The sequence below is a fragment of the Rhinopithecus roxellana genome, chromosome 13 (genome assembly GCF_007565055.1).
Source record: "Rhinopithecus roxellana isolate Shanxi Qingling chromosome 13, ASM756505v1, whole genome shotgun sequence".
In the NCBI taxonomy this organism is placed as follows: Eukaryota; Metazoa; Chordata; class Mammalia; order Primates; family Cercopithecidae; genus Rhinopithecus; species Rhinopithecus roxellana.
Genome location: NC_044561.1, coordinates 109,398,257 through 109,420,278, shown reverse-complemented (window position 1 = coordinate 109,420,278; position 22,022 = coordinate 109,398,257). Strand labels below are relative to the sequence as shown.

General features: G+C 43.6%; 1 protein-coding gene across 6 annotated transcripts in view; it reads left to right on the top strand.

Moving 5' to 3' along the window:
* Positions 1–21,161, top strand: part of RBL1 (RB transcriptional corepressor like 1) — a 92,628-nt gene extending 71,467 nt beyond the window's left edge. For 3 of the 6 annotated variants that reach the window (XM_030915687.1, XM_030915688.1, XM_030915685.1), the window contains 5 exons: positions 2,258–2,329; positions 4,626–4,716; positions 13,550–13,698; positions 18,269–18,433; positions 20,639–20,809. In XM_030915687.1, coding sequence (XP_030771547.1) covers positions 2,258–2,329; positions 4,626–4,716; positions 13,550–13,698; positions 18,269–18,433; positions 20,639–20,809 — 648 coding nt within the window. Of the gene's footprint in view, positions 1–2,257; positions 2,330–4,625; positions 4,717–13,549; positions 13,699–18,268; positions 18,434–20,638 lie in introns of all 6 variants that reach the window. The other 3 variants (XM_030915686.1, XM_030915683.1, XM_030915684.1) reach the window with 2 other exon arrangements.
* The last annotated feature ends 861 nt before the right edge of the window (positions 21,162–22,022 follow it).

The window sequence follows — 22,022 nt, the reverse complement described above, 5'->3', positions numbered from 1 at the left end:
TTTGAAATCTCTGTAAAAAATAGGCCTTAGACCGGGCACGGTGGCTCACGCCTGTAATCCCAGCACTTTGGGAGCCCGAGGCAGGTGGATCACGAGGTTGGGAGATCAAGACCATCCTGGCTAACACGGTGAAACCTGTCTCTACTAAAAATACAAAAAATTAGCCAGGCGTGGTGGCGGGCACCTGTAGTCCCAGCTACTCGGGAGGCTGAGGCAGGAGAACGGCGTGAACCTGGGAGGCGGAGCTTGCAGTGAGCCAAGATTGCGCCACTGCATGCCAACCTGGGCGACAGGGCACAACTTCGTCTCAAATAAATAAATAAATAAATAATAGGTCTTAATAATTGTTACTGCAGCACTATGGCGGTTAACGAGAACATGCACCATACAAAAGGCAACAAAAAGGGAGCCAAGAAGAAAATGGTTGATTCATTTTTTAAGAAAGATTAGTTTGATGTAAAAAAAACACAGACTATGTTCAATACAAGAAATACTGGAAAGACACTAGTTACCAGGACTCAAGGAACCAAATTGCATCTGATAGCCTCAAGAGTCAGGTGTTTGAAGTGAATCTTGCTGATTTGCAGAATGGTGAAGTTGCAGTTAGAAAACTCAACCTGGGCCGGGCGCGGTGGCTCAAGCCTGTAATCCCAGCACTTTGGGAGGCCGAGACAGGCGGATTCACGAGGTCAGGAGATCGAGACCATCCTGGCCAACATGGTGAAACCCCGTCTCTACTAAATATACAAAAAATTAGCCGGGCGATGTGGCGGGCGTCTGTAGTCCCAGCTACTCGGGAGGCTGAGGCAGGAGAATGGCGTAAACCCAGGAGGTGGAGCTTGCAGTGAGCCGAGATCGCGCCACTGCACTCCAGCCTGGGCGACAGAGCGAGACTCCGTCTCAATCAAAAAAAAAAAAAAAAAAAAAAAGAAAACTCAACCTGAAGGGATGGGCGGTGGCTCACGCCTGTAATCCCAGCACTTTGGGAGGCTGAGGCAGGCAGATCACGAGGTCAGGAGATCGAGACCATCCTGGCTAACACGGTGAAACCCTGTCTCTACTAAAAATACAAAAATTAGCTGGGCTTGGTGGCACACTCCTGTAGTCCCAGCTACTCAGGAGGGACTCCTAAGGCAGGAGAATCACTTGAACCCGGGAGGTGGAGGTTGCAGTAAGCCAAGATCACGCCACTGCACTCCAGCCTAGATGACAGAGCGAGACTCTGTCTCAAAAAAAAAAAAAAAAGAGGCCGGGCGCGGTGGCTCAAGCCTGTAATCCCAGCACTTTGGGAGGCCGAGGCGGGCGGATCACGAGGTCAGGAGATCGAGACCATCCTGGCTAACATGGTGAAACCCCGTCTCTACTAAAAAAATACAAAAAACTAGCCGGGCGAGGTGGCGGGCGCCTGTAGTCCCAGCTACTCGGGAGGCTGAGGCAGGAGAATGGCGTGAACCCGGGAGGCGGAGCTTGCAGTGAGCTGAGATGCGGCCACTGCACTCCAGCCTGGGCGACAGAGCGAGACTCCGTCTCAAAAAAAAAAAAAAAAAAAGAAAAAGAAAAAGAAAAACTTAAAAGATAAATGTTACTAACTAATCGTGTGTTTTCCAGAAGACTGTTAGAGTTCAGGCTTTGCCATTTCTAGCTCATCATTATAGAGAACAGGATTAGCACTAATGGACAGTGAAGCAAGGGAAAGGAGCAACTTAAGTGAAGTTTATGATCACAGAGATCCCAGAAGGAATTCCTTTTTCTTCCTTTTGGCCACCACTGTGACTTCTGTCTAAACATTAGAAACCCTACAGTCTGTCCTGAAATGTTAAAACCTAATCCTATAATAGCCACTCAGTTTGATTGAGGATCATCGCTGTAAGATATTTTTAATCCTTTGTATGTGGTTAATTTACTTTTAAGTAAGTACTTAAAATTAATAAAACTGGAGACTGCAGGGCATTAAACAGATCTGAGTTTTCTTATATCTTTTTTTATATAAAGAAATGGATTTTCAGTAGAGTCACACCATAGCAGTTTCAGTGCTTTTTGATTAATGAAACTATTAAGTGATTCCCCACAGGCTACAAAGCCTGAACTGTAAAGGTAGAAAAAAATAATAAATGTTAGTGGTTTTTAGTCATGAACTGGCCTGGGGTTAATGGTTTTCTGCAAGGTTGCTCTCAGTGCCAACTTATAATTGAAATTTTGTTCAGAGCCATTTTTCTTTCAAAAAGCATTTGATAAGTGCAGTTTTTATTTTCCTTAGGTAACAAAAGAAGAAAGAACTTTTCAAGAAATTATGAAAAGTTACAGGAATCAGCCCCAAGCTAATAGTCACGTGAGTTACATTATTTTTCCTACTGTCCAAAAATAGATTTACTGTTTTCCACTGACAAGTTATATAAAAGGTAAACTTATTTTATAGTTTTAATATACTTCAGATTTTCTGTTTTAATGGATAACATTAAAACTCAAGAGATAATTTCATCAAAGGACAATTTCAATAGAAGCCAGGAAATCTGTTTCCGATTCATCCATATACTTTCATATACTTCTCATAAGTTCTGCCATTCCATTTGTTCATTTAATGAAAGATATGTATAATGGCCGGGTGCAGTGGCTCACGCCTGTAATCCCAGCACTTTGGGAGGCGGAGGCAGGTGGATTACCTGAGGTCAGGAGTTCGAGACCAGTCTGGCCAACATGGTAAAACCCTGTCTCTCTACTAAAAATACAAAAATTAGCCAGGCATGGTGGCACACGCCTGTAATCCTAGCTACTCGGGAGGCTGAGGCAGGAGGATTGCTTGAGCCCGGGAGGCGGAGGTTGCAGTGAGCCAAGATTGTTCCACTGCACTCCAGCCTGGCTGACAGAGCGAGACTCTGTCTCCAAAAAAAAAAAAAAAAAAAAAGATATGTATAATAATACTATTCTTTAATTATATAACTTTATTTTTTTAATGATATTTAAACCCAGTGAAATTTTAGGGTTCATTAACCTAACTACAGCTTCTTTTGCCATCTGCTAAGCATCCTAATGTTTGCATCTTTGAATAGATATTAAACATTTCTGATTATATTGTTCTGGCTGTGGTGAAAATTGCATGAAACCTTTCAGTCATGGTAGCAGAGTGGACTGGCACACAATAAGCATTTAATGAATGTTAATGTCATATTATTATTAATATTGTACCTGAAGAACACAAGTAAATTACCTTAAGGGTTTGATCATTCAAGAACCTGGTTGCTCTGCTGTTAGGAAGCATAATGGTCTCTTCTCTGGCCCTGGAAATTATAGACAGAAAGAGAGTGAGAATGGCCTAGATTGCAGACCAACACAGAGATGTGGCCTCAGTATTAGTAGTTATATCCCCTTCTAAGAGAGCTTTAAGCCCTAAAATACATTATAGCAAGCAATATAGAGGCATTTGAAGAACCAAGTACAGGCATTTGTTATATCCTGTGATAAGCTAAGATTTTCTGGGCTTCTTCAGGAAAATCCCTCAGGAACAGAGCCTAGAAAGCTCTAGATTGTCCTTGAAGATCATTAAGGTGAGGTCAGTGTGAGTCAAAAATGGGCCAAGCCATGGCTCCCTGAATATCCTCTTAATACCAGTAACCTATAATATAGTACAAGGGGGAATGGATTATGCCTTTCCAGCTATCTCAGAGGTGAGATAGTTTAGGGGCAGGGAAGGGAAAAGATTTTCATGTGGCCATCTGAAAGGAGATGGGACTAGGCTGGGGGCAGAAAAACAAGCTGCATTAAGAACAAATGACTCTTGGCCAGGCGCAATGGCTCACGCCTGTAATCCCACCAGTTAAGGAAGCCAAGGCAGGCAGATTGCTTGAGCCCAGGAGGTCAGTGCTACAGTGAGGCATGATTGTGCCACTGCACTCCAGTCTGAGCCATGGAGTGAGACCCTGTCTCTAAAAAAAAGAAAAAAAAGAAAAAAAAAAGACCAATAGATTGTTGTGTAAGGAATTAAAAAGAAGGAGGAATTAATTCAGGTCTTTTGTTTTTGTTTGTTTGTTTGTTTTGTTTTGTATTTGAGACAGAGTCTTGTTCTGTTGTCCAGTCTAGAGTGCAGTGGTGCAATCTCACCTCAGTGCAACCTTCACCCCCTGGCTTCAAGCAGTTATCCTGCCTCAGCCTCCCTAGTAGCTGGAATTACAAGTGTGTGCTACCATGCCCAGCTAATTTTTGTATTTTTAGTAGAGACGGGCTTTCACCATGTTGGCCAGGCTGGTCTTGAATGCCTGGCCTCAAGTGATCTGCCCGCCTTGGCCTCCCAAAGTGCTGGGATTACAGGTGTGAGCCACCGCACCTGACCAAATTCAGGTCTTTGAAGTTGCTTTTATTTAGTAAAACCCGATCATCAGTCTTTAGTTGCTATTTCTTCTATTTTATAAACTAAGCCCATCTTAGATGGTAAGCTCTTCTCCAGTATTGCCTCTTTTATGGTATGTGTTACCATATATGCTTACTAGAGCTAATAACATTTTACCCTTGAGTATCACTTATACAGACAAATAGTTTTTCATTGGCTTGATATTTTGCTCTTCTCACTTTGATTTTGTTTAACCTGTACCTCTGTGACTGAGCAGTCCTTTTTTTCCCCTCTGGTGTTGTAGGTATATAGAAGTGTTCTGCTGAAAAGTATTCCAAGAGAATTTGTGGCATATAATAAAAATATAAATGATGACTTTGAAATGATAGATTGTGGTAAGTTATCCAATTTAACATACTATATGTAAAACACATTGGATCACACTGTACATAATATAGTGGGTGTCAGACAGCATGGAAATGTGAATCATGAGGAGGTGAGGTGGACAATACACACACGTTTTGAAAACAATTAAGTTTGAGATTAGAATGTGCTGGTATAGTTTATTGAAACCATTAATTTGTCCCCTGTTAATTGTGTTTTTGAAGAAGTTTTCTAGTCTACTTACACATGTTAATGAAACACATAAAAGAGACTTAATAAAATTCTAAAATCTGAATGACAGGAAAAACAAGGTAGCTGACAATAATCTTCCCGAGGAGTCTATTAAGAAAATGTCCTGGCTGGGCGTGGTGGTTCACGCCTGTAATCCCAGCACTTTGGGAGGCCAAGGCGGACAGATCACGAGGTCAAGAGATCAAGGCCATCCTGGCCAACATGGTGAAACTCCATCTCTACTTTAAAAAATACAAAAATTAAGTAGTTGTGGTGGTATGCGTCTATAGTCCCAGCTTACGGGAGACTGAGGCAGGAAAATCACTTGAACCCGGGAGTTGGAGGTTGCAGTGAGCCGAGATCACGCCACAGCACTACAGCCTGGCAGCAGAGTGAGACTCTGTCTGTCACACACACACACACACACACACACGCACACACAAACAAAAGAAAATGTCCTGTTCATATAAGTATTATTTATAGGTAATTCTGCTACCACAGGCAAGACTGCACCCTCTTGCCACCATCATGCTAAGACTTCAGGCACTAGTAATCTTTTTTCAAAGAAAAGAAAATCAAATGGTTAGTATTCATACACCTCTTCTGCCTACCTCCTTTTCCTTGTCTCATCTTTCCATGTATTTAAGGTGTATGTAATATATACATGTATATATACTGTGATTTCTTTTTGTTTTGTTTTGTTTGAGATAGGGTTCTGTCACCTACACTGGAGTGCAGTCATGATCATGACTCACTGCAGCATCGACCTCCCAGACTCAAACAATCCTTCCACCTCAGCCTCCCAAATAGCTGGAACTACAGGCATGCGCCATCACCCTGGCTAATTTTTATATTTTTTGTAGAGACAGGATTTTGCCGTGTTTGCTCAGGCTGGTCTTGACATCGTGAGCTCAAGTGACCCGCCCACCTTGGCCTCCCAAAGTGCTAGGATTACAGGCATGAGCCACTGTGCCAAGCCTAGGTACTGTGATTTCTTTAATGCCACAGTGTGAGACATTTAGGTCATTTCTCCTTTTCTTTTTTCTTTTCTTGTCTTGTCCTCTCCTGTCCCCCACTCTCCTTCCCTCTCTTCTCCCCATCCCCATCCCTTCTCCTCCCCTCCCCCTCCCCTGCCCTCCTTTCTCTTTTCTTTTTTCTTTTCTTTTCTTTTCTGAGACAGGATCTCACTCTATTACCCAGGCAGGAATGCAGTGGCACAATCATGGCTCACTGCAGCCCTGACCTCCAGCACTCCTTTCATCTCAGTCTTGCTGTCACACCCAGCTAATTTTTTGTAGAGGTGGGATTTTGCCATGTTGCCCAGGCTGGTCTCCAACTCCTGGACTCAAGCAATCTCCCTACCTTGGCCTCCCAAAGTTCTGGGCTGACAGGTGTAAGCCACCACGCCTGGCCAGGTTGCTTCTAGTTATGCACAGCTCTGTGATGAGCATCATTTGTAGCTTAAATATTTAGGCCACATCCTTAGGATAAATTCTTAAAAGAAAATCTGATGAATTAAAACAATTTTTTAAATTATGAAAATATCCATAATCATTATGGTGTCCACTGGGATATAAACTTTTAAGATTTCATTCACCAAAAAGATCTTTTAATAATGTCCTAGAATCTGACTTTTTGAGGATAATAGGCCAAACTCAATTCTTTTTACATAAGTGTATTATTCTGGAGCCTTTTCAAGGAATGAGGAGTATATAAGATGGTAACCCTGGCCAGGTGCGGTGGCTCACACCTGTAATCCCAGCACTTTGGGAGGCCAAGGTGGGTGGATCATCGGCAGTCAGGAGTTCGAGACCAGCCTGGCCAACATAGTGAAACCTTGTGTCTACTAAAAATACAAAAATTAGCCGGGCATGGTGGTGAGCAGCTGTAATCTCAGCTACTCAGGAGGCTGAGGCACAAGAATTGCTTGAACCCAGGAGGCAGAGGTTGCAGTGAGCCAAGATCATACCACTGCACTCCAGCCTGGGTGACAGAGTGAGACTCCGTTTCAAAAAAAAAAAAATGCCGGGCACAATGGCTAATGCCAGTAATCCCAGTAGTTTGGGAGGCTGAGGTGGGTGGATCATGAGATCAGGAGTTCAAGACCAGCCTGGCCAAGATGGTGAAACCCGTCTCTACTAAAACTACAAAAATTAGCCAGGTGCAGTGGGTGCAGTGGCAGGCACCTGTAATCCCAACTATTCAGGAGGCTGAGGCAGGAGAATCACTTGAACTCGGGTGGCAGAGGTTGCAGTGAGCCAAGATCCTGCCACTGCACTCCAGTCTGGGTGACAGAGTGAGACTCCATCTCAAAAAAACACAACAACAACAATAACAAAAAGCGCAGACAGTAACCCTGACAAACTATTAAAAAGCCTTCTTCTGTATTTGTTATACATGTTGCTTACCTATCTGGGGTGGTTTTTCTGTTCCTACAAAACCAGACATCAGAGGTTAGCTAGAAAGCTGTGGATCCCTTGCCTGTTATGTGTTTTTTCTATGAGAAACTAACTGCTAGCAAGTATCTGAGCTACAAGAGCAGTGAAGTAGAGAGTAGAAGTAAGCAAAAGATAATAGATGATGTCGTTTTCTGTTTTGTTTTCTTTTTGATAAGTGTCTGCCAAAGCAACTTGAGGTGACTGAGAGTTCACCACTTCCTGTATATATAGGTTTCAGATCAAATTCTGCTACACAATTCCTTTCTTTTTCTTCTTTTCTTTCTTTTTTTTTTTTTTTTTTTTTTTTTTTTTTTGAGATACAGTCTCACTCTTGTGGCCCAGGCTGGAGTGCAATGGTGTGATCTCGGCTCACTGCAACCTCCACCTCCCAGGTTCAGGTCATTGTCCTGCCTCAGCCTCCCGAGTAGCTGGGATTACAGACACCTGCCACCATGCCCAGCTAATTTTTGTATTTTTAGTAAAAATGGGGTTTTGCCATGTTGGCCAGGCTGGTCTTGAACTCCGGATCTCAGGTGATCCGCCCACCTTGGCCTCCCAAAGTGCTGGGATTTCAGGCATCAACCACTGCACCTGACCTTTTGTTTGTTTGTTTGTTTGTTTTTTTGAGACCATGTCTTGCTCTGTCACCCAGGCTGGAGTACAGTGGCACAGTCACAGCTCACTGCAGCCTTGACCTCCCAGGCGCAAGTGATTCTCAGCTCAGCCACGGCCTGGCTAATTTTTATATTTTTTTGTAGAGATGGGTTTGCCAAGGCCAGTCTTGAACTCCTGGGTTCAAGTGATCCATCTGCCTTGGCCTCCCAAAATGCTGGGATTACAGGCATGAGTCACCGCACTCTGTCTTATATACAGTTATTAACTATATGTATTAGCAAATAAACAACCATTGTTACAGATCCTGTACAGTGGTGGTGGCACAGGGCAGGGAGAATATCCAGTGATGATGAACTCAGGAATTCTGGCACTCATAAAGAGAGTGAGAGCACAGTGACTTATGTCTATAATCCCAGCACTTTGGGAGGCCAAGCCAGGAGGGTGGCTTGAACCCAGGAGTTCAAGACCATTGTGGGTAACATAGTGAAAGCCCATTGCTACAAAAGGTTTTTTAAAATAGCCACACATGGTGGTGGGCATCTATAGTCCAAGCTACTCAGGAGACTGAATTGGGAGGTTGGCTTCAGCCCAGGATGTCAAGGCTGCAGTGAGCCATGATCTTGCCACTGTACTCCAGACAGAGCAAGACCCTGTCTCAAAAAAAAAAAAAAAGAGAAAAAAGAAAAAGAGAGAGAAAGTTATGTAGGAGGATATGCAATCAGACAAGTCTATATTCAGATAAGTCACCTTCCAGTTCTTAGAGCTATAACTAGATGCTATGACCCAGATTTGGACACACCAAAGAACACCGACTTGGGAAGAACAGTTCTGGTTCTGTAAACAAATTCATTATGGGTTGTAAAATAATTACTGTTTAAAAAGCACACACACAATTTATATATCCTATGCAGTAAGTTCATATATCCCAGTTCTATGTCTGACCACCACCCATAGAAAATATTTGCTCAAGAACAGGTGCCAAGATTTCAGATGCAGGATTCAGTCAACCTTAAGGCTAGCATCAAGCAAATACCATGGATCAGAATTCAGGGCTGGACACAGGACTTCTCAGAGCTTTTAGCCTTGACGTTATTATCCCTAAGAGTAAAGCCTAGAGACTTCACTGGATCTTTCATCACTTTCATGGCTATTGAGGGTAGTGTCTCAAATATTTTAACCAATCTGCTTATCTTAAATACTTTTTATTTACTGAACATGAGCTCATTTTTAGCATTAGTCACACTTAATAAGCATTCACTATTTTCATCAGTAGAAACCCATTTCTGGCCGGACATGGTGGCTCACACCTGTAATCCCAGCACTTTGGGAGACCAAGGCGGGCGGATCACTTGAGGTCAGGAGTTTGAGACCAGTCTTGCTGACATGGTGAAACCCCATCTTTACTAAAAATACAAAAATTAGCCAGGCATGGTGGTGAGCACTTGTAATCCCTGCCACTTGGGAGGCTGAGGCAGGAGAATTGCTTGAACACTGGAGGCTGAGGTTGCAGTGAGCTGAGATTGTGCCACTGCACTCTAGCCTGGGCAACAGACCAAGACTCTTTCTCAGAAAAAAAAAAAAAAATTCTGACTTTGAGTATGTTAATGAGCAAAGCATTGGTCATTGATTGAGATATGCCCAACAGAAACTGTTGGAGTGGAGAATGAATTTCCTGATTAAAACACCAGCTCACTCCTCATGGGCTATGAATTCTTCAATGTCATGTTAGCAGACCACTCCAGAGTGGCAGTCTTAATTAGAATACTTGTGAGACCTAGGTTATAGCTTAACCTAAGTAACACAAACATAACACTGTACTCAAGTGTATTGTAGTTAACTGAAAACTTTACATTACTTCCTTAGAAACTTGTTTTAAGGATTAAAAATAATAATATTTAGGCTGGGTGTTGTGGCTCATGCCTGTAATCTCCCAGCACTATGGAAGGCTGAGGCAAGAGGATCCCTTGAGCCCAGGAATTAAAGACCAGCATGAGCAACACAGCAACACCCCTGTCTGCAAAAAATGAAAATAAAAAATTAGCTGGGCATGGTGGCTCACACCTTTAGTCCCAACTACTTGGGAGACTGAGGCAGGAAAATCACTTGAATCCAGGAATTTGAGATTGTAGTGAACTATGATTGTACCACTGCACTTCAGCCAGGGTGATAGAGCAAGATCTTGTCTCTAAAAATAAAAAAGATAATTATATGTATATGTATGTATGTGTGTGCATACACACACACACATACATACACACACACACACACACAGTCATGTGCCGTATAATGATGTTTCAGTCAGTGATGGCCCACACATACAACAGTGGTCCTATAAGATTATAATGCTGTATTTTTACTATACCTTTTCTATGTTTAGATATATTTAGATTGTGATACAATTGCCTGTGGTATTCAGTACAGTAACATGCTGTACAGTTTTGTAACTTAGGAGCAGTATGCTATACCATTCAGCCTAGGTGTGTAGTTGGTCATACAATCTAGGTTTGTGTAAGTATACTCTATAGTATTCTCATGACAAAATCATTTCAACAATGCATTTCTGAGAAGATAACCCATCATTATGCAATACACAACTATGTATACACATATGCATATATATAATATTTAATACAAGCTTTGTTCATAGTAAGGCCTTAGTAATAGCTATTATTTATAAGCAATATCAAATTTATTATATTAATGAGTATGTTTTTTTTAGCATTAGTCACACTTAATAAACCATTCACTATTTTCATCAGTAAAAACCCATTTCTGGCCGGACATGGTGGCTCACACTTGTAATCCCAGCACTTTAGGAGACCGAGATGGGATCTCACTGTGTTTCCCAGACTGGTCTTGAACTCTTGGGCTCAAGTGATCCTCCCACCTCGGCCTCCCAAAGTGCTGGAATTATAGGCATGAGCCACCACACCCAGTCGAGTATGTTTTTTTTAATGTCTTTTTTTCTTTAGTTTTTTTTAAATTTTAGAGATGAGATCTTGCTGTGTTGCCCAGGCTGGAATGTAATGGGGTAATCATAGCTCACTGCAACCTTGATTTCCTGGGTTCAAGCGATCCTCTCATCTCAGCCTCCTGAGTAGCTAGGGATAAAGGTGCGTGCCACCACACCTAGTTTTTAAATTTTTTAATTTTTTTTTATAGAGATAGGGTTTCACCACACCCAGCCTCCCACAATTTTAAATGTTTAGTTCATTCAAGTAAAGTATACCTCCTTACCTTACATAAATCTTAACAGCTGGAATTGGAATGACACAGAAATATGGAGACACTATAGTCTCTGTCTCAATAAATTTCTAATCCAAGGAGGATGTTAAATAATTTTAGGCCAGGCGTGGTCGCTCACGTCTGTAATCCCAGCACTTTGGGAGACCAAAGTGGGAGGATCACTTGAGCCCAGGAGTTAGAGACCAGCCTAGAAAACATAGGGATCTTCATTAATTTGTGCTTTCTGTTTTAGCAAATAATAAGCTAATATTTAAAAGATTCTAAAAAAACAAAAGAAAAGAAAACATAGGGAGACCCTGTCTCTACAAAAAGTAAAAAAAGACATTAGCCTGGTGTGGCAGCATTCATCTGTAGTCCCAGCTACTTGGGAGGCTAAGGCAAGAGGATCAAGAACCTGTCATAAAAACAAAACAAAAAGAAATAATTTTAATTGATCGATATAATGAGAATAACCTAGAAGAGCTGTTAACATACCAGTATCGTTTGGAACAGTGTTTCCCAGAATGGTAGTATAAGTGTTTTGGGGGGGGTCCAGGGACAGTGGTTTACGCCTGTAATCCCAGGACTTTGGGAGACCAAAGCGGGCGGATCACCTGAGGTCAGGAGTTTGAGACCAGCCTGTCCAGCATGATGAAACCCCATCTCTACTGAAAATACAAAAATTAGCCAGATGTGGTGGCGTGCTCCTGTAATCCCAAATACCCAGGAGGCTGAGGCAGGAGAATCGCTGGATCCCAGCGGACAGAGAGACTGCAGTGAGCCAAGATTGTGCCACTGCACTCCAGGCTGGGTGACAGAGCAAGACTCCCTCTCAAAAAAAAAAAAAAAAAAAACAGTGTTTTGGGGAAAGAGACTATACATAAAAAATTGGGGAAGTATGGAATTAAAGTGAACATGAGAGTTATTTTTTTCCCCAACTGCAGTACTTCTCAGAGCCTTATACTAACATGCATTTCTGAATTTCTAATATAATGTACAGCATTTCCTCAACTTTATTTAACCACATAGCTCCCCTCCCCTCCCACCCTAGTCAAGATCCTTTAGAAACAGCAGAAGTGAAAAAGACATCCAAATTAAGACAGATCCCCTGGGGCTGTTTGGTCTTTGAACCATGTTTGTGTTTTCTGGTTTTCCTAAAGTGAAGGCATTGCTTCTACCCATGTTCTCAATGTTTGTAGGCCAGTGAATTGAGAATGAGAACTTTTTTCATATATATGCTAAATTCTTTTTAATTCGTAGTGGTTTTCTTAGCTCTTCTAAACACATGGTTCTTGTGTATACAAGTAAAGGATAGTTCGTAATACTCTATAATACTCTTCCTTCCCCAAAAAATAGTAGGACAAATTTCTGCCTAGTTTCACAAGCTATCCCAGAGTTGCACCATTAAGTAGGAAACTACGTTGGGGCAAGCTGTTATTTTACTATTGGGGGTGCTCAGTAAAACCTGAACACTGGTTCCTGATCAGGGTTCCTGTTGTACGTGGTACAATAAGGCTCTTAGAACACCTGTTACCTGCCGTGTATTTGCAGAGAAATAAATGTAATTCATTTTGCTTCTTCCTTAACCTCTCAGGATATGCTTTACCTTTTAGAATCTTTCCACCTTTCTCAAAGACACAAGAAGAATATCTGCAGGCCTTTTAGTTTTCTGAAGCTGAGGTTTGCCACTGCCTCCCATACTGTAAAACTTAGATAACACCAGCCCAGGGCTGTTGCCCTTCTAAGAGCCACTAATGACAGTCAGCTCAAAAGCTATGGTTATGAAAACATTCTGAAGTGGCATCTAGAGAAAAGAGCACCACCTTCAATTCATATGTTTGCATTTCTCTAGATTCCAATTTGACTTATAAGTAATACAGATGGATTTCTGAACCTTCTCTGAAAATATTAATTTCTCTACATAAATCTGTGGGGTTTTTTTAATATTGTAGAAAGGTAATTTAAATTGCCAACTTGTATATTAAAGTACGCTTTGTGGCTGGGCATGGTGGCTCACGCCTGTAATCCTAGCACTTTGAGAGGCTGAGGATGGCAGATCAACTTGAGCCTAGGAGTTGAAAACCATCCTGGGCAACATGGCAAAACGCCGTCTCTACTAAAAATAAAAAATAGCCAGGCATGGTGGCGCGTGCCTGTAGTCCCAGCTACTCAGGAGGCTGAAGTGGGAGGATCACTTGAATCCAGGAGATCGGGGTTGCAGTGAGCCAACATTTCACCACTGCACTCCACCCTGGGTGACAATATGAGACCCTGTCTCAAAAAAATAAAAATAAAAAGTATGCTTTGTATCACAACATTGCATTCTTTTTGACAGACTTGGAAGATGCTACAAAAACACCTGACTGTTCCAGTGGACCAGTGAAAGAGGAAAGAGGTGATCTTATAAAATTTTACAATACAATATATGTAGGAAGAGTGAAGTCGTTTGCACTGAAATACGACTTGTCAAATCAGGACCATGTGGTATGTTTTATGTTTTACTACTTTATTATTCGCTGTCATAGTTGAATTACTATAAGTTTATTTTGCTAGATAAGTATGTCAAAGTAAAATTACTAGCAATTAATCAGAGCATGACTAGTAACTTAATCAGTGATTAAGGCTATGGTACAACAGAGACCAGAGGAAATCATGGGATCTGTTGCCCAGGCTAGAGGGCAGTGGTGAGATCCTGGCTCACTGCAACCTTTGCTTCCAGGGCTCAAACAATTCTCCCACCCCAGCCTCCCAAGTAGCTGTATGACAGCTGCATGCCACCACCACGCCTGGCTAATTTTTTTGTATTTTTAGTAGATACGGGGTTTCACCATGTTGGCCAGGCTGGTCTGGAACTTCTGGACTCAAGCAATCTACCGACCTCAGCCTCCCACAGTGATGAGATTACAGGTGTGAAACATCACGCCTGGCAGGAATTTTATCTATACCATGATTATGTTGCTAGAAATTCCATGTACATATGGGTAAGAACTTGATGGGAACACAAATATTAAAGCAATTAATTTGTTTGTATTTATTTATTTATTTATTTTGAGACAGAGTCTCACCCTGTCACCCAGGCTGGAGTACAATGGCGCAATCTCAGCTCAACTGCAACCTCCGCCTCCCAGGTTCAAGTGATTCTCCTGCCTCAGCCTCCCCAGTAGCTGGTATTATAGGAGCATGTCACTACACCTGGCTAATTTTTTTGTGTCTTTAGTAGAGACAGGGTCTCACCATGTTGGCCAGGCTGGTCTTGAACTCCTGACCTCGTGATCCGCCCACCTCAGCCTCCCAGAGTGCTGGGATTACAGGCATGAGTCACTGCGCCCAGCAAATTTGGTAAATTTTTCTGTTGTTACATTGTGAGATTAATGTTTTTCTCAAGTTAAAGACAAAAGGGGCCAGGTGTGGTGGCTCATGCCTGTAATCCCAGCAGTTAGGGAGACTAAGGTGGGTGGATCACCAGAGGTCAGGAGTTCAAGAGCAGCCTGGCCAACATGGTGAAATCCCATCTCTACCAAAAATTAGGTGGGCGTTGGCCGGGCGCGGTGGCTCACGCCTGTAATCCCAGCACTTTGGGAGGCCGAGGCGGGCGGATCACAAGGTCAGGAGATTGAGACCATGGTGAAACCCCGTCTCTACTAAAAATACAAAAAATTAGCCGGGCAAGGTGACGGGCGCCTGTAGTCCCAGCTACTCGGGATGCTGAGGCAGGAGAATGGCGTGAACCCGGGAGGCGGAGCTTGCAGTGAGCCGAGATCGCGCCACTGTACTCCAGCCTGGGTGACAGAGCGAGACTCTGCCTCAAAAAAAAAAAAAAAAAAAAAATTAGGTGGGCGTGGTGGCAGGCACCTGTAATCCCAGCTACTTGGGAGGCTGAGGCAGGAGAATCACTTGAACCCAGGAACCGGAGGTTGTAGTGAGCAGAAATTGTGCCACTGTACTCCAGCCTGGGTGACAAGAAGGAAACTCCATCTCAAAAAAAGACAAAAGGAGGTCAGGCGCTGTGGCTCATGCCTGTAATCCCAGCACTTTGGGAGGCCAAGGCAGGTGGATCACGTGAGGTCAAGAGTTCAAGACCAGCCTGGCCAACATGGTGAAACCCCATCTCTACTAAAAATACAAAAATTAGCCGGGCATGGTGGTGGGCGCCTGTAGTCCCAGCTACTTGGGAGGCTGAGGCAGGAGAATGGCATGAACCGGGGAGGCGGAGCTTGCAGTGAGCCAAGATCATGCCACTGCACTCCAGCCCAGGCGAGAGAGTGAGACTCCGTCTCAAAAAAAAAAAAAAAAAAAATTATGCAGACCCTAGTTTTGGCAGTCACAGCAGGCCTGAGAAAGTGTTACCAGTGTGTAAGCTGAGGTTGCTTCCCAGAAGACCAGACTTTAGCTCTTAAAAAAGAGACCAGCCAGGCGCGTCCCAAGCCTGTAATCCCAGCACTTTGGGAAGCTAAGCCTGGAGGATTGCTTGAGCCCAGGAATTTGAGACCACCCTGGAAAAATAGGAAGACCCTGTCTCTTTAAAAAAAAAAACTCTATGCCGGGCGCAGTGGCTCAAGCCTGTAATCCCAGCACTTTGGGAAGCCGAGACAGGTGGATCACGAGGTCAGGAGATCGAGCCCATCCTGGCTAACACGGTGAAACCGTCTCTACTAAAAAATACAAAAAACTAGCCGGGCAAGGTGGCGGGCGCCTGTAATCCCAGCTACTCGGGAGGGTGAGGCAGGAGAATGGCGTGAACCCGGGAGGCGGAGCTTGCAGTGAGCTGAGATCCGGCCACTGCACTCCAGCCTGGGCCACAGAGCGAGACTCCAATCTCAAAAAAAAAAAAAAAAAAAAAAAAACACTCTAAAAATTAGCCATGTAGTGGCTGGTATACACCTGAGTAGTGGTCCCAACTACTCAGCAAGCTAAGGTAGGAGGATCGGTTGGGCCCAGGAGGTCAAGGCTGCAATGAACCACAGTCGCACCACTGCACTCCAATCTGGGCAACAGAGCAAGACCCTGCCTCAAAAAAAAAAAGAAAGAAAAGAAGGCCCTAGCAGAAGCTGCAGCCAGCCAGCCAATAGCTGTTTCTATGTATCTGTGTGCATCTGTACATTTCTGTTCTTCCTCTTTTCATGGAATATGGTCTATGACTATCCTCAGAGGTCATAACTGTTCATCCTACTCCAGTTTCACTTCCCCTCTGTCTATATACTCTGAATATCTCTACCATCTTAATTTATTTCCATTATACAGGATATTAAAGAAAATGAAATCCTTGCTCATCCAACTTATTTCTAAATCTTTTCCATTTCCATATGAAGTGTTTCCCATTTCATTAACAGATTTTTTTCCATGTTGGAATCATTCTGCTGGCTTACAGAATTCTCTACCTCTTTTGTTCTCTCTGCTACTGCTTTGGTTGTGGGGTAGAGAGAGATTTTGTGTGTGTGTAGAGAGAGATTGTTATAGCAAGTGTTAGAAGATTGGTTACTCTTTGTCCCTACTTTTTTTTTTTTTTTTGGAGAAGGAGTCTCGCTCTGTTGTCCAGGCTGGAGTGCAGTGACCACAGTCTCGTCTCACTGCAACCTCCACCTCCCGGCTTCAGGCAGTTCTGTGCCTTAGTCTCCTGAGTAGCTGGCATTACAGGCACCTGTCACCACGCCCGGCTGATTTTCGTATTTTTAGTAGAGACAGGGTTTCACCATCTTGGCCAGGCTGGTCTTGAACTCCTGACCTCATGATCCACCCACCTCGGCCTCCCAAAGTGCTGGGACTACAAGCGTGAGCCACTGCGCCCAGCCTGTCCTTACTTTTTAAGCATGAATATGAGGTTCTCGTGCTTGTGGCTTAACTCCTGGCGTCTTGTCCAGAATTTTTTTTTTTTTTTCTTTTGAGACAGAGTCTCACTCTGTCACCCAGGGAGGAGTGCAGTGACATAAACTTGGCTCACTGCAGCCTCTGCCTCCTGGGTTCAAACAACTGTCATGCTCAGCCTCCCAAGTGGCTGGGACTACAGGCGCACGCCACCACACCTGGCTAATTTTTATATTTTTAGGAGCTACTCAGGAGGCTGAAGTGGGGTTTTGCCATGTTGGCCAGACTAGTCTCCAATTCCTGGCCTCAAGTGATCAGAGCACTTCCAAAGTGCTGGATTATAGGAGTGAGCCACTGCACCCGGCCCCAGAATTTTTTTTTTTTTTTTTTTTTTTTTTTTTTTGAGGCAGATTCTTGCTCTGTCACCCAGGATGGAGTGCAATGGCACAATCTAGGCTCACTGCAACACGTCTGCCTCCTGGGTTCAAGCAATTCTAGTGCCTCAGCCTCCCGAATAGTTCAGATTACAGGCATGTGCCACCATGCCCAGCTAATTTTTGCATTTTTAGTGGAGACGGAGTGTCACCATGTTGGCCAGGCTGGTCTCAAACTCCTGACCTCAGGTGATCTGCCCATCTCAGCCTCCCAAAGTGCTGGGATTACAGGTGTGAGCCACCGCGCCCGGCCAGAATTCTTAATACTAGTTATAGGACTTCCTGAAAGATCCAGGAAAATAGGCAGGGCATAGTGGCTCACACCTGTAATCCCAGCACTTTGGGAGGCCGAGGTGAGTGGATCACCTGAGGTCAGGAGTTGGAGACCAGCCTGGCCAAGATGGTCATCTCTATTAAAAATGCAAAATTAGCCAGGCGTGGTGGCACATGCCTGTAATCTCAGCTACTTGGGAGGTTGAGGCAGGAGAATCGCTTGAACCTGGGAGGCAGAGGTTGCAGTGAGCCTAGATCACGCCATCACACTCCAGCCTGGGCAACAAGAGTGAGAAATACTTCATCTCAAAAAAAAAAAAAAAAAAAAAAAAAAGATCCAGGCAAATAAATTCTACTTTATCTGTTGTTGTAAAAAAAAAAAAAAAAAAAGTAATGGATCATTTTTTTTTTGCTTTTCTCAACCATAAATGAGCTTTTATAGTATAACTGATTCCTAACTAGGAGATACCATAAGAATAAAAATATGGGATTCAAAAACAAAGAAAAACTTTTATCTAAAATATCTGACTTTTGGGTTATTTTAGATGGATGCTCCACCACTCTCTCCTTTTCCACATATTAAGCAACAGCCAGGCTCACCACGCCGCATTTCCCAACAGCACTCCATTTATATTTCCCCACACAAGAATGGGTCAGGTCTTACACCAAGAAGCGCTCTGCTGTACAAGTTCAATGGCAGCCCTTCTAAGGTAAGATGAATAGGCTAAAAGTTGGATTTCAGATTAACAGTCAGTAACTGTTAATCTTGCCTCTTTTTTTGTTTTTGGCCAAGTTTCTACTATACTAATAAAATATGAAATGTTAACTATGGCGTGTCTTCTCTCATCAAGAGCAGTATATTCAGTTTGAGGTAGTTTAATCCATTATTATTGACATAGTATTTGTGGAGTTCACTTTGAAAGTCCAGCATGTTTTCCTCTTCAAGCAAGATCTTGAGAAGGGACCAGTAAGGCAACATCTGCAAGTGGTCAGACCTGGGGGATGTCAAGTTGAAAGAAAGGCATTGGAAGTGAAAGTGCATTTGGTAGATGGCACCTAGGATAGGAAGACGTCTGAAAACACAAGCCTCCTCTTATGTACATAGACAGCTCTGTGATCATCTCCATCCTTATCCTTGTTGAGTGGTGAAGATGTGATATGGACATGACTGCTATTTTCAGATACTTCATGGACTGTCAAGCAGATCTGTTCAGTATGTCTCCAGAAGTCAGAATCAGTATAAACTGGAAGAAATTATAGTGAGGCATATTGTAACTCAGTCCAAATACATTGGCTCCTTCTTATTACTTTCCTATTAAGTTATACAGATGCCTACAGAGTTCTCACTATACTTGACAAAGTTGGCTAAGATAATATACCTGACTGGACACAGTGGCTCAAGCCTATAATCCTAGCACTTTGGGAGGCCAAGGCAGGCGGATTGCCTGAGCTCAGGAGTTCAAGACCAGCCTCGGCAACATGGCGAAACCCCGTCTCTACTAAAAATGCAAAAAATTAGCCAGGCATGATGGTCGCACCTGTAATCTCAGCTACTCTGCTCAGGAGGCTGAGGCAGGAGAATCACTTGAGCCTGGGAGGCGGAGGTTGCATTGAGCCGAGATCACCCCTTTTTCACTCCAGCCTGGGCGACAGAACGAGACTCTGTCTCAAAAAAAAAAGGTTGAAAAGCATTACTCTAAGGAAGAGGATCTCAAACTGTAGGGAGCTTTAAAATCATTGGGAGGGCTTGTTAAAACGGGTTAGGGCCAGTCGCGGTGGCTCACGCCTGTAATCCCAGCACTTTGGGAGGCCGAGGCAGGCAGATCACGAGATCAGAAGTTCAAGACCAGCCTGGCCAACATGGTGAAACCCCGTCTCTACTAAAAATACAAAAATTAGCCAGGCATGGTGGTCGGCACCTATAATCCCAGCTACTCAGGAGGCTGAGGCAGGAGAATCGCTTGAACCCAGTAGGCAGAGGTTGCAGTGAGCCGAGATTGTACCATTGCACTCCAGGCTGGGCGACAAGAGCAAGATTTCGTCTCAAAAACAAAAAAAAAAACAGATAAGGCCAGGCACAGTGACTCACCCCTGTCATCCCAGCACTTTGGGAGGCTGAGGTTGGGGGATCACTTGAGGCCAGGGGTTCAAGACCAGCCTGGCCAACATGGCAAAATCCTGTCTCTACTAAAAATACAAAAAAATAGTCAGGCATGGTGGCATGTGCCTGTAGTCCCAGCTAGGGAGGTTGAGGCAGGAGAATAGCTTGAGCCCAGGAGGCGGAGCTTGCAGTGAGCCAAGATCATGCCCTGCACTCCAGCCTGGGCAACAGAGAGAGAACCTGTCTCAAAAAAATTATAGATGCTTCTTCTGCTTCTGGTCTGGGTACTACACATCGAGAACTACTGTTATACAGTAAATTCAGTTGTTTTGGTTTTGTTTTTGAGACAGGGTCTCACTCTGTTTCTCAGGCTGGAATACAGTGGCATGATCACTGCTTACTGCAGCCGCAACCTCCCCAGGCTCAGGTGATGCTCCTTAGCCTCCCGAGTAGCTGAGACTACAGGCACAAGCCACCACACCTGCCTAATTTTCGTATTTTTTGTAGAGACCAGGTTTGCCATGTTGCCCAGGCTAATCTCAAACTCCCGGGCTCAAGTGATTGAACCATCTTGGCCTCCCAAAGTGCTGGTATTACAGGCCACCACATCTGGTCTTAAATCTAATTTTTAAACCACCTGAAAAGATTAGGTCAAGCCATCCCTTATTAGGTTGTTCTAAGTTTTAAAAAGAATCCTTATCCCAGTGTGAAGATTTGGATAGAGGATAGAACACAGGAAAAAACAATTCACTTGGTTGTTTGCTGCCATTTCCCCTCTCCCTTTTTTACTCACACACGTTCTCTATTTCTGCAGAGTTTGAAAGAGATCAACAACATGATAAGGCAAGGTGAGCAGAGAACCAAGAAGCGAGTAATAGCCATCGATAGTGATGCAGAATCCCCTGCCAAACGTGTCTGTCAAGAAAATGATGATGTTTTACTGAAACGACTACAGGATGTTGTCAGTGAAAGAGCAAATCATTAATGTTCTTGTTTCTATGATAAAAGCACTTTCAGATTGTTCTGCAGAAAGTTAGAGCTCTGTCCTTCAAACCTTTTAGCCCTATGGATGGTAAATATTGCTGGATTATAAGAAAAAAAATTGCACAAAAATGTGCTTTTTAAAATATTTATCCAAAATCTAGTTGACAGAGATGTATTTTGAGTTGGATTGGAAAGGAATATTTTAAGTGCCTTTTAAAAATACTAATAGTGGCCGGGCACGGTGGCTCAAGCCTGTAATTCCAGCACTTTGGGAGGCCGAGACGGGTGGATCGCGAGGTCAGGAGATCGAGACCAACCTAGCTAACACGGCGAAACCCCGTCTCTACTAAAAAAAATACAAAAAAAAAAAACTAGCCGGGCGAGTTGGCGGGCGCCTGTAGTCCCAGCTACTTGGGAGGCTGAGGCAGGAGAATGGCGTAAACCCGGGAGGCGGAGCTTGCAGTGAGCTGAGATCCGGCCACTGCACTCCAGCCTGGGCGACAGAGCAAGACTCCGTCTCAAAAAAAAAAAAAAAATACTAATAGTCCGGCCAGATGCAGTGGCTCACGCCTGTAATCCCAGGACTTTGGGAGGTCAAGGCGGGCAGATCACCTGAGGTCGGGAGTTTGAGACTAGCCTGACCAACATGGAGAAACCCCATCTCTACTAAAAATACAAAATTAGCCAGGTGTGGTGGCACATGCCTGTAATCCCAGCTACTTGGGAGGCTGAGGCAGAATTGCTTGAACCCAGGAAGCGGAGGTTTGTGGAGAGCCTAGGTTGCGCCACTGCACTCCAGCCTGGGCAACAAGAGTAAAACTCCATCTCAAAAATATATTAATAGGGATTATTTTTTTTAATGTGTGCTCCTTGAGTTAGTTTTCAAGATGAAATTAGGAGAAACCCCATAACTTTTTAGCTCTCTTTTAAAAATAAATGTCTCCTCCTCCTGTGTTTTGTAATATGAGGATAAATAATCTACTTTTGGTAAGCATGCTTTGAGATATTTGTATTCTCAATTTAATATTGAAGGAAGGGGTTGGTTCCCATAGTACCTGGCCAGAGGGTTATGTACCAGCCTCTCTCTGGCCCACTGTGGTAATTCCACATCCAGGTGCCACCACCATTCAGGGTTGTCTCCTTCTCGTGCCTTTTCTCTCCTTGAGCTTTATAAACAGATTTGTACCTGAACCCCAATGCTACACTCATCCTTG